This window comes from Lactuca sativa, chromosome 2 (assembly GCF_002870075.4).
Source record: "Lactuca sativa cultivar Salinas chromosome 2, Lsat_Salinas_v11, whole genome shotgun sequence".
NCBI classification, from domain to species: Eukaryota; Viridiplantae; Streptophyta; class Magnoliopsida; order Asterales; family Asteraceae; genus Lactuca; species Lactuca sativa.
The window spans coordinates 124,375,307-124,388,698 of record NC_056624.2 but is presented as its reverse complement, the minus strand read 5'-3'; the positions used below and the strand labels follow the sequence as shown (position 1 = coordinate 124,388,698).

General features: G+C 34.5%; 1 protein-coding gene across 1 annotated transcript; it reads right to left on the bottom strand.

Annotated features, from left to right (window-relative positions):
* Positions 1-11,227: 11,227 nt before the first annotated feature.
* LOC111898626 (UDP-glycosyltransferase 74G1) lies at positions 11,228-13,134 on the bottom strand. Its single transcript, XM_023894527.3, has 2 exons — positions 12,440-13,134; positions 11,228-12,035 (listed from the first exon to the last, which is right to left on the bottom strand). The coding sequence occupies exons 1-2, from the start codon at positions 13,094-13,096 to the stop codon at positions 11,325-11,327; spliced, it is 1,368 nt and encodes a 455-aa protein (XP_023750295.1). The 5' UTR covers positions 13,097-13,134; the 3' UTR covers positions 11,228-11,324.
* Positions 13,135-13,392: the final 258 nt, after the last annotated feature.

Genomic DNA, 13,392 nt, shown 5'->3' with positions numbered 1-13,392 from the left:
TGGCCACTAAGGCCCAAACAATCACCAGACCTATCCTCAGCCTGAACAACCATAACCGATAAATCGAATAAGACGGAAACACATTGCAATGAATCATGGTTCCAAAACCATACAATCTACCCTCCATCAGCTCCTTAGAATCCCTTAAATCCTCCTCGATCCGAGTGCGGATCATGTGCTTTCAGTAGTACGAGCCTAATACTACCTTCCACACCTATCTGTACTTTCCTCAAGAATTGTTTCGAACCCTCTAAGTAACTACTCATGTCCTCTACTGTCCGATCCAATCACATATACCCGCTTTTAAATGAATACATACACTAAACATCTTACCAATTCCTCTGAAGCACTTCCTAGGATTTCCTAGGATTCCCACCTCTCCCTGCCATCAGCTGCTAAAAAAGCCCTTCTAATATCAGCTAACTACTCATGAATACAGTTAGATGCAACAAAACTCAAATAATTTTGCGAATCCAAACCTACAACGGTTAGACTCAAACAAGAGTTGTGCAATATGGCCAAATCAACCATTCTAAAATTATTTAACCTTTGCGGCATGTAACTTAACATATTCATTTAATAGTTAGCTCACATCAATATGGGTTCCACAAAGCACAAAGCAAGCAGCATTCGGGCAGTAACATTCTATAGGCCACAAAACATAAAAATGCATTTTCTAACTAACTTGATTTTGCGATGCTAGGAACTTCTAATAACACTAGTGGTTTCCTTATGCATGCAAATTATACACAAAACATGATTGCATTGACTATCGATTCCACCAACTCAGATTCCAAATTTGACCAAATCAGTCCTTCTGTGGCTATATAATCCTGATCTTATATAAAATTTAAAGCATACACTTAGCAATCAATTCCACCAACACAGATTCCAAATCTGACATAACATCCGATTCCTCCTAGGCTATAAGGCATCACAAATCAGGTCATTTAATCCAACATCTGAAATCCATACTAGCATACAGTTCCAAAAGCTCAATCAATAGGCATATAAAGCCATCTCTCCTAGCATTCTATCATGTAAATCCTGAGCAGATCCTTATCCCTAATCTAGCATGCAATTCTCATATACTCATACCAAAATTATAAGCATAACACATTTATAGGTATTTTGGGAAATACTTACTTGAGCTCGACTAATTGTATGCATCGCATCCCTTTTTCTTGAAAACCTTTTTGGAAACTCATTTTCTTTTAAAATATTTTATTAACTCCTCAGTTTGAGTTCAGACACACCCGAGAGTGTGCCCGAATCACTCAAACCAAGGATCTGATACCAACTTGAAATTTACCAAAAATACCGAGTAAAATTTTCATTTTAATTAAGCCAAAACAATTAATTCATTATTCTGAAAGATTATTAGAGTAAAAGTGTTCACAATAGATCAAAGTAAAATCATAAACAATCATTGCAGAATAATATCCAGGGGATGCAGTGTGATCTAGCCTGGCCCTTCCTTTTGAAACCAGAAGTACCTGAAAACATTTTAAACATAAACTATAAGCACAAAGCTTAGTGAGTTCCCCAAAATACCTCATATCATGCAAATCATTGGGCCCCGCCCTGGGGTATGTTTCAACCTAATACATATCAAAGGGCCCCGCCCTGGGGTATATTTGAACCCAATAAATATCATTTGGCCCTGCATTAGGGTATATTTCAACCTTCCTATTGAAACCAAAAGTACTTGAAAACATTTTAAACATAAAAGTAAACATAAAGCTTAGTGAGTTCCCCAAAATACCGCATATCATGCAAATCAGTGGGCCCCTCCCTGGGGTATGTTTCAACCGAATACATATCAATGGGAACCGCCTTGGGGTATATTTCAACCCAATAGATATCAATGGGCCCTGCCTTGGGGTATATTTCAACCCAATACATATCGATGGGCCGTTCCGTGGGGTATATTTCAACCCAATACATATCAACGGGCCCTGCCCTGGGGTATATTTCTACCCAAACAAAAATGAAAAAGTCACAAAGATAACATAATCTAGTGGACCGACATTTTGTGCCCTCGACCCACGAGCATAGCGAGAAGACTCACCTAAACTACTCGACAGAAGCTTAACAGCTACCTTAGCATCAGAACAGCTAACCTAAACTTTCTAAAACCAAATGAAGACCAATTCTTAGTCAAATACTCAATTCTACCCAAGAAATGCTCAATTCTACCCAACTTTGACCAAAAGGCAAACTGATCAAAAAGTTAACGTTCAAATTAGTCAAAGTCAATGTCACGTCATCAGAATGCAACGATAAAAAATTACGATTCTAGGAACTGTCACGTCGTGACACATTATATGTCATGTTGTGACTTCTGTCCAGAAGACCATAATCTTCATTAAGTGCTTAATCTCTTCAGACCTAGGCTCATAACCTTATATCTAGTTCCTAAATAGCTTCATAATAGATAAAGTTTCAAACTTTATTCATTAGGATGGTCCAAACAATCAAGATATGGTCATTAAGTCTCAAAGGGACCAAAAATGCTTCTTTCTCAGCTAAATTCATTAAGTCCAAGTCGTCAACCTTTAGATCTAAATCAATATGATGTTTAGATGGATAAAGTTTCCAACTTTATCCATAATAACGTCTCAAGCTTTCAAGATCTAAAATTTAATTCACCAAAATAGCCTAAATGACTCAAATAACTTGCATAGCTGAAAGGGAAGGCAAAAGATCAAAACTTTCCTAGTCCATGAGGTCCAAGAAAACATTTTAAACTGATCTAAAAAGTGTTGGAGTCCAGATCTGAAACATATAATGTTCTTGGGACCTTGGAGAGTAATAAAGTTACAAACTTTATTCCAAACTCTCACTCAAAACTCATTAAAATGACTAGGCGAATGCCCTCGCGTTGCGCAGAAACACCCATATAGTTGAAGTTTTTACATATATATATATATATATATATATATATATATATATATATATATATATATATATATATATATATATATATATATATATAACAATAACGTTGTTGTTAAATTTGATATAATAATTTGTATACTAAATTGATATAATATATTGATTATTTTTAATTATATGATAATATATACATCTATTATAACTTTATAATTTTAATCGTTTGAATGATTTCTACCCGCGAATTACACATGAATAAAATTAAATATGATATATGTAGTTGTTGTTACTGTTAATTAATTTTTTTAAATTTATATGCTTAATGTTTTATTTTCTATCATTATAATTATTTAAAACATCCAACATTATTTTTTGATTTTAAAAGTATCAATATAATCATTTATATAGAGTTATATTTAACTATTGTTATTGTAAGTTATTTTAAGCTACTTATTTGAAAACTTTTAACGATTATAAAAATATTTTTATGAAATATTTTAGTTAAATTGAGATTACAATTTAGTTTTTGTATTTATCACTACAATTTATCACTTTTAACTATTTCGAAAATATTCTTTGGTTTTTAGGTAGAACTAAAATTTATATTTAAGTTGACATTGTAATGTTATATTTAAATTAACAATTTAAGTATTTTGTCCAAACTATTTAAAAGTTGTATCTTTAAACTGATAATGATTTACATATAACATATTAAATCTAATAAATTAAGTATAATATATTAAAAGTTAAAGACATAACTTTATAAGTAGAAGTAAAAATATTATTTAAAAATTGAATTTTTTTTATTTATGATTACACTTTAGATTTGATATTTATTTAATCTTATTAACCAACTTATAATCATTATTAGAAAGACACTAAAATTTATCATTTTTAACTATTTACAAAATATTGTTTGGGTTGTTTTAGTTAAACTAAAATTTATATTTAAGTTGACACTATAATGTTATATATAAATTAATAATTTAAGTATTTTATACAAATTATTCCAAAATTGTATCTTTAAAATGATAATGGTTACATCCAACAATATATTAAAACTAATAAACTAAGTATAATATGTTAAAAGTTAAAAAATATAACTTTATAAGTATTCTTTTAATATTGAAATTTAGTTTATATATGATTACACTTTAGGTTTTATATTTATTTAATATTATTAACCAACTTATAATCATTATCAGAAAAAAATTAAAAACTCATGGGAGTTTCATATGAATGTGATGAAAGGAAAAATGCATGAGAGTTTCAAATAAATGTGGTGAAAGGAAAAATGCTTCATTTATAAGTATATATATATATATATATATATATATATATATATATATATATATATATATATATATATATATATATATATATATATATATATATATATATTGTAGCTATCTTTAAAACCTAAACTACAATTCATATTTATTAAATTAATGGCATATCTAGATGTTTTTCTATTAATCTGAATAACTTTTGAATCAATGTAAAATACTTTAATTGTCAATTTAAATATAATAATGTTAAAGTGTTAACTTAAACTACCAACTAAATTTAAAAGAAAATTTAAAGATTAATTTTTAAATGGTTAAAAGTTATAAAATAAATGTTAAATTGCAAACCTAAATTGTAACATCAAATTAACTAAAATTCAATATTAATTCTAATATATTCTTTTAATTGTATTTATAAAGTTATGTCTTTAACTTTTAACATATTTTACTTAGCATATTAGTTTGTAAATGTTGTTGTATACGAACCATTTTCAATTTAATGTCACAACTTTTGAATAATTAATATACAATCCTTAAATTATTAATTTAAATATGACATTTAAGGGTTAAATTAAATCAAAATGTTAATTAAATTCAAAATAACATTTAAATACTGCTTTATAAATAGTTAAAAGTTTCAAATTATAGTTAAATATAAAATCTAAGTTGTAACCTCAAATTAAATAAAAAAAATATCTTATTTTTTTATAATCATTAAGAGATTTTTATAGAAGTAGCTTTAAATTAAGTGACATCAACAATAATTAAAATTAATATTAAATAATTATATTTTTATCTTAAAAAAACAATGTTTGGTATATTAAGTAATTTTAATGACAGGAACTAAAAAAAATAAGAAAAGATTAAAAAAAATAGTTAAGCATAACTACAACTAAAACTAATATTAAAACATATATTATATTATATTTATTCACAAGTAATAGATGTATGTCTCATAAATTTTCAAAATAATTAATGTTTTATATATTAATCATTATTTCAAAGTTAATTACAAAGACATTATTATTTTGAACAATTTATATTTATAAATACTTCAATTGTATAATTATATCATGTAGAACCCATATTCATCTAGTTTTAATTTAACAAATCTTAGGATAATCCTACATCAAGTCCATTAGGCTGGTGGGCATGGACTCGACAGTGGCTGTGACATCTCCATTTTTACGCCAGAAAAGACCGATTTAATTTATGCTTTTAAAATAAAATCAGAGTAATCCTTTGATTAAAAGAGTTGCAGAATTTGTTTCCAAAACAAAATGTGATAAGAATTTATCAAAGCATTTCTTAAAGAAATGATTTTACATTATATATCAAAAATCTCGAGATGTCATGTGTAACATCCCGTGTTAATAGAATAATTAAATAATAAACCTGGAACCCCGAGAAGTAGTTTTTATTATTATTTTATATTATTATTGTTCAATTCGGATATTAACTAGTGGGGGTTGGTTTCGGGGTGCCAAATGAGATACTTTTGATTTTCGAGGGTTTAAGTGTAAGTGCGGGACTTGTATTGAAATGAATTTTGTAGAGCAAGGGTTGTAGGGTAAATATTGGATTTTATCAGAATTAGATTGTGAAGTCAGGGGCCAAACTTGTAAAAATGTGTCAAACTTTCATATGGATCGGGACTTAAGACGCTACTTCTCTCGTCCCCTTTATTTTGAACGCAACCATTCCCAAACCCTAACCTAAATGATCTCTCAGTCGCCGCCACCTTATCCCTCCATCTTCCAGTCGCCGCTAACCCCTTCGTCGTCGCCTTGAACCACCCAACGACTGTAATCAAAACTTTGGTGATGGGATTGGACCTGGATGTCGTGGTTGCTATTATTTTTTTCTCAACCGTCGTGCCTTCGTTCCTCCTAGTCGCCGGTTGCTATGTTGTCGTTATCGCTGCTGGGTTGCGTTGCCGTCAAGCTCCGCCATCGTTGGCCACTGTCGGGATGGAAGAAACACACCGATTTCAGTCGATGTTATCGCTCTCGGTGAAGGATCTCACCCCCTCTACTCTTCGTTTTGTCGCTGCCGCTCACAGGACAGTTATTCCGAACTCCGGTCAACATCCGCCACCCCTGAGGGTGGTTGTTGTGCATGTGTTTCAGTCGTGTGTTGCAAGGATGGGTTTGTTCTCGGTATTTCATCTTGTTTTGGTGATTGCGGTTCGTGGTTTGCAGTGAGATTGCGTGTATGTGTGGTTTCTATCGAATGGGAGCTGTGAAGAACCACCATGGCTGCCGGCCATGGTGGCTGCCACCTAAAGGACCGCCATAGCGATTGTGTATGCTAATGTATGGGTTAATTTTGTGTGTGTTTATTTCATTAGTGTGTGTTTGGCCGGAATTCTAAGTACAAGGCATCACCACCACCGTGAGATGGTGGCTGCCACCATAAGCCACCATGTGTGTGTTGATGTAGTTAGTATGTGTGTTTGTAATTAGATTAGGGTGAGTGTGATTATCGGATGGGAATTGTAATTGTAACCAATCGGTATAGTGAAAAGGAAATAACCAAACCACCACCGTAGGGTGGTGGCTGCCGCCACCGGCCGCCGTGTCGGGTGGCGATGTGCTTTGCCTCGTTGTGATTGATTTGTTTGGTGTGCTAGAAACCCTAATGGGCCCACTGAAGCCTAATGGGCTTAGTGAAAACCCTGATGGGTCTAATTGACTCAAATTGACCCAATGCAAACCCTAATGGACTAATGATATTCTAGTGGGCCTAATAGGCCCAATAAAGCCCTAATTGACCCGCAAGCCCAACAAATTGATAAAGGGGCTAGTATTTGGATTGGAAAAACCCTTATGCCAATAAAAGCCTAATTTGGGGAATTAATCGGGACATACGAGAATTATTTAATAACTGGAGATATTAAATAATAATCATTGGAAGAAATTAATCTATGCATATTGGACGTAATGGATTAAGTCCTTAGTGGATTAAGTCCTTAATGGGTTAAGTAGGAAACTTAACCCTAATCGGCATTTTATGTGAAACCCTAACTTCACTTGGGTTTGTTGTTGGGCCTTTCAATTGGGCCTTGATGGTTGGATTATCAATTGGCCATCCAAGAATAATTATATGGACTAAAATAATTTAATGGGCCTACGGTAAGTCCCATGTAAGGGGTTGTGCCCAATTTGGAAAGTTGGGCCATATGTTGGGCTTTGGTCCATTATTGACTTTTTGGCTTTTATAGTGTGAGCTGGACCTTGGGCTTAGAACCCAATTATTAATTGGGTATTGTTTGATGATGACAGTATGGGAACCTGTCAACCAGCAACTGGAGTTTTATCTGCAGGACTTCAACAATGTCAGGTGAGTTATCCTCATTATACTAAGGGGTCTAAGGCACCAAGGCCAGCCCATTGGATTTGATATCTTAGTAGTTATTGATATGTTGAGTTTGAGTTAGTGATGTATGCCAGTTGATATGCTAGTCGGGTAGACCTGTAGGACTACCTGTGATATTGTATGATTATCTGTATGTGCATTAGTTATGATACATGTCGACATGTTATGTGGGATGGGTTGAGGTTGTACTGCTCCGTGCGGTAGCCAACAAAACCTAGAGTATTCTAGATATGAGCTGAGGACCTGGTAGGCATTCCAGACTCATACTGAGGACTCGGGAGCATTCCAGATACGAGCTAAGGGCCCGGTAGGCATTTCAGACTCGTACTGAGGGCTCGGGAGCATTCCAGTTACGGGCTAAGGGAGACTTGTACTGTGGGCTCATGGGTATTACAGTCTGTAGGGCTGTGGACCCGTTATGTGCTATTCTGTTTTGATTGATATGATATGTTAATGTTGATATTGCTATGTGGACTATATGTGTATCGGTATTTTGGGGGCAACTCACTAAGCTTTCGGGATTACAGTTTCAGTTTATCGTTTCAGGTACATCAGGGGATCGAGGCAAGGCCAAGGAGTGATCGTACAGCTCCTCCTATTGTGTTTATGTTTCTGGGAAAAACTCTGATAATCAATGTTTTGAAAACAAATTTGTAATGTTTTGATGAACTTGACATGTTTTAAAAAGTTTAAATTGGCTTGAAATTTTGGATGTTACGTCATGTTCCGATATAGACCAAAAGCATAAACAGTACAAAATAGACCTTACAACAGTTATTTACAACTACTAATCTATAATCCAACATATCTTTCTAAATCATTCAACTTATGCTCTGGTGCCACTATCTGTAATACAAAGAAAAACTGAGTGAGTTAGGCTTGGGAGCCTAGTGAACACATAGGGTTTTCAACCCACAATAATATAATTGTTATTTATAATCATCAATCAATCAATCAAATTCCCCATACCTATTATCTCCTTTATTTCTTAAGGATTTACCCTAAGAATCACTTATCCTTCATTCATTCATTCCTAAAGATTGATTTTAAGGAATAAGCACAAATTCCGTTGTTGCATAAGGCGCGACTGCCAATGACATGGCATAACTGCCAACAATATCGTTTAAGCGCATCTGCCAGGATTATGACATTCACTATTAGGCGCTTCTGCCAATACTATCCTTTTTGCACAGCTGCTAGGATGTTTAGAGTATAACATGGTTTAAAATATCTATAGGTTGTGGTGCAACTACTGATATTTATCTATAACATATTTCATACCTCATTTATCTACCCATGTTTTACCCAACATATTCGTAAATATAAAATACATATGTAGTTTAAAACCTATATAAAACATTCATTTAACACCCATCTCAATTAGACAAACAATATATAAACACATAGCATGTATTTTATAGAAAATATTTCATATCTATGTGTTAGATGAAAGAGACTACACACTCACTTGATAAGATGATTATCGGACAGCACTATGGCTCTTCAAGTAGTATTCTTCGATGAAACTGGAATGTTTCCTCAGAAACCGGACTTCTCGCGGGCAGAGCTTCGGCTTGAAAACTCTTTTTCTCGGGATCTTCGGGGCTTCGGGACTTGCTTCGGGTATCGGGATGTTATCGGGACTTCGGGGGGGATAAAAGTAGGCTTAATAATGAGAAAAGTAGGAGAGAGGTTGAGAAATTAGCAACCAAATCCGGCTGCCTTCGATTTCTATTTATAGGGTTGCATTTTGCTATTCACGTCGTGAACCATGCTTGTTCACATCGTGAACTTGGTCGTCATCCAGTGCATAGTTGCGACATCAGTCTGTCAGGCTCTGAAGGTGTCAATCACTAAGTTCACATCGTGAACTCTATTTTCACGTCGTGAGTTCTGACATAGGTTGAAGTTTGTGCCCCGAACTTCAGAAATTCATATCTTTCGCATACGAGCTCCATTTTCGACGTTCTTTATATTCACGTGTAGGTGAGATTATGCTCTACAACTTTTATTTAGATTCTGTCGGCTAATTTTGACTTCATTTTTAATATTATATTTTTAGTAGGTCAGGACAGGAAAAGTCCGTTAAAAATTCATAAATTCTTCATCTGACATCCGTTTCGTTTGTCTTTCTACCGTTGCACTACTATTAACGAAATATTTGATTCTCTTTTAGATTATTTCAACTAAAAATCACTTGATCTCATATTCGAACTTTGGGCTTCATACTCCTAAGTTGAAACTTCGAAAAATCATAACTTCCTCATACGAAGACAGATTTGGATGTTCTTTTTATGTATGTTCTCGGTTTAACGTATTCTACGAGTTATGTTTAGATCACTAAGACTAAATATCGCTCTATTGTAAATTCACTATTTACATCACGCAGTGTCGTATTTGTTTTGTCACGAAACTTCGACAGGTCATAACTTTTTCGTTATAACTTGGATTTCGATATTTTTTATATATCCGGAATCCTTGTCACGACCACTACACTTAGTTAAGATTATTCATTCTAAATAATCTTTTATCAAAAAGTCACTTTTGATGCTTATCGTCACTAAATTGACTAGCCCATATCTACGGGCGTTACAGTGGCCTCGACATCATCGACACACACTGGGCCGACCCCTCTGCTTGCTGAGCTCGAACCGTTATCTCAGCTACGTTTCACCGATGAGAGAGATCAGAATATGTTTGATTTTTTTCCCATTATTATTCAATTTCCATCTTTCAAAAAATACAAATTTTCCCAAAAAAATACCCAATTTCAAAAATATAACCGTTTTTTCAAAATCTTAAATTTTAAACCCTCAATCTTCAACTATAAATACCGTTATCATTATTCACTCTCCACCCCAATTAAATCTCCTTAATTCTATTCTCTTAACTTTTTTATTATCTTATTTTTCCATCTTCTTCTACACCTCATCACTAGAAATGACTATTGCTCGGTCGACTGAAGAAGAGATCTTACTTGCTTGTCCATGGATTGATGTAGTAGAAGGTCCAAACCACAATGACAACCCTGCGACTACTTTTGGGGTAGATTCGCCTACAGTTACAACCGTCAAGACATTCAACCTCGCAGAAAAGATCTACTCTACATCAAATGGAGAAACACACACACAACTCGGTTTACCATTGTGTTTCGTAAGGTGATGCATGAAGCCAGAAATGGTAAAAACGAAAATACTTTGCTAGAGAATGCTCTTGAGGCTTACCGTGTTGAAACTGATAATGATTTCAAGTTTGTTGAGTTTTAACAAATTGTGAGGCAGAGACCCAAATGACGTCAAATTTGAAGTCTTTGTCTTCTAATTTATAGTGGGTTGTGTGTTCGAATTTCTAGTGTTTTTTTTTTTTTAAATTAAATTTCTGTGTATTTTTTTTAATTTCTATTTTTTTTTTAATTTCTATGTTATTTTAATAGAATTTATTTTCTTAAAAAAATAATATGTTTGCAATATTTATTTTCTAAATTAATTTAAAAAAATAGCATGACAAGTGTGTCAACCTACGTCATACAAATGACAAGTTTTGGCTAAAATATGATAAAAATGACGTGGTGCGTGGTGTCTACGTGGACCATGACAAGTTTGACACCACACTCATTAGCTTTAGTATCACTTGGACACACCAAACAAGCATAGGTAAGAGGACAAATATTTTGGGTATAAAATGCAAAAAAATTGGATTTATTACTCATTGAATAATCCCTTCAAACTAGCTATAGCATGGAAAAATCAAGAACACAAATAAACATTATGTTTTTAGTTGAGACACAAATTCATCGATGTCCTTGTCCGAGCTCCCTCCTTCACCTACGGCTTGTATAGCCAAATCCCTCCATTTGGTTGCATTTCTTCTGGCTACCACTCCTCTCTCACCCTCCATAATCTCCTTTATACACGACACTAAATTTTCTCGTGTCACTATCCCCTTTTCATCTGCCTTAACTTGTACTCCAACACCCCATATCTCCTCTAGGCATTTTGCATTTGTTGGTTGATCTGTCCATTGAGGCATGCCCACCACAGGTACTCCCAAACTTAATGTTTCAAGAGTTGAATTAAACCCACAATGTGTTACAAAACATCCTATTGACTCATGTGCTAACACCTCCACTTGTCTACACCATGTTACAACCAAACCCTTACTTGCCACATATCCTTTTGGTAGCTTTTCCTTTTCGGTTTCCCTTACAACCCATAAGAAATTTGTGTCAGTTTCATTCAAACCCCATGCAATTTCTTCCATTTGTTCGGGTTCAAGTTTGCCTCCACTCCCAAATGACACGTAAACTACTGATCCCTTTGGTTTGTCATTTAGCCATTTCATGCATTCGATATGGTTTGGTTTAAATAGACTCATCCCATAATCGTAGTCGTCTTCCAGCTGTTTGTCAAGGTACATTGATGGAATCGTTGGCCCTATTGCCTTCAATGCCCACATCTTTCTCATCCAATCTATCACCTAAATCCAACACACAAGTATGAAGATCACGCGACGCGTTACAACATTTGTACATGTAAAAAATTATCAAAAGTTGGGACATGCGGGAAAAACAAAACCGAACCAAAAACTAAAGATATTAGAAAATTATACCCGGAATTAAGACATTGGTTTCTTATCTATTAAAAAACAAAACTTACTGATTGGTTCGTTTTTGTTTTAAAACCAAAAATGAAAACTTACAAACGCCTCTAGTTCCATTGTACTACATATTCGAAACAAATAATAGATAATTTCATAGGGCTTAAAGAAGAGATTGAAAGCCATTGTTGACACTATTCAATCAAAGAAAGAATCTGATCCTGAGTGTTGTCACAAATATATGTTCACCAGCGATTAAACCAAAGAATAAAAAGAAAACTAACCTGTTCCTCGAGTTTGTAGAACGTAGTTGAGAAGACCCAACGAGCGAGATGAATATTGGAGAACTGGTTGAACACACCATGAGCCCAACCAGGGTATGATCCAGGATCTTGAACAAAAGATGGCGTCTCCCATGGTTGAAGTTGCAGAGGCAATCCAGGAAGAGAAACAGTAGCAACAGGTGGGATCGAAAGAAGCTCTTTATGAACATGATAATAGATGTTCAGTACAGCACAAGCTTGAGTAAAGAAACAACCACCATTGATACCAAACTGCGTTGCCACATCCAAAGCCCAAACCAAGAAGGAATCATAAACGATAGCATCAATGGGGTTTCCCTCACTCTCGAGCTTCTTGATCAGATCAGCTAGTGACTTCGAACCCACTTCCCGGAACTTCTGGACGTAGGCTTCGGAGCTGTCGGCGCTCAAGTATCCACCCTCGTCAAATCCATCGGAAATGGGTTCGATTGGTATGGAGGTGTTTGAAGAGGGGGATGTTTTTGAGGTGTAGATGGTGGTTACGAGCGTTGTTTTGACACCTTTGGAGAGTAGGCGTTTAGCAAATTGGATGAGGGGGTTAATGTGGCCTTGCGATGGGAAGGGGAAAAGGAGAACATGAGGTGGCTTGGAATTGGATGATTTATGTTGTTCCGCCATTGCTGTTCTTGTTACTCAGGTTAATTTGAGGTATATTATAGGGATGGATAATGACGTCAGTGCTGACGTCAGTGCTAACGTCACTGCTAAAAGTAAAGTTAACCCACGTATAATTTTAAAGGGAAAAAAAAAGGGTATTTCATTTATTTCGGGGCTGTTAAGATATTAATTCGAATACAGTTGTCGACATTGTGAGCAAATTTTCCTTATGTGGAGCTACTAGCCAGTAGCCATCAGGTGATTTTTTTTAGCGGCTAGAAAGTAATATCATCAAGTTATGTTATTGGGACCTACGA

Bases quoted from the DNA above. Each gene is read 5' to 3' on its own strand.
- LOC111898626 (XM_023894527.3), bottom strand. From the start codon at position 13,096: ATGGCGGAACAACATAAATCATCCAATTCCAAGCCACCTCATGTTCTC. The intron at 12,036-12,439 runs GTTAGTTTTCTT...TGTTGGATTTAG, and splicing joins TCTACAAACTCGAGGAACAG to GTGATAGATTGGATGAGAAA.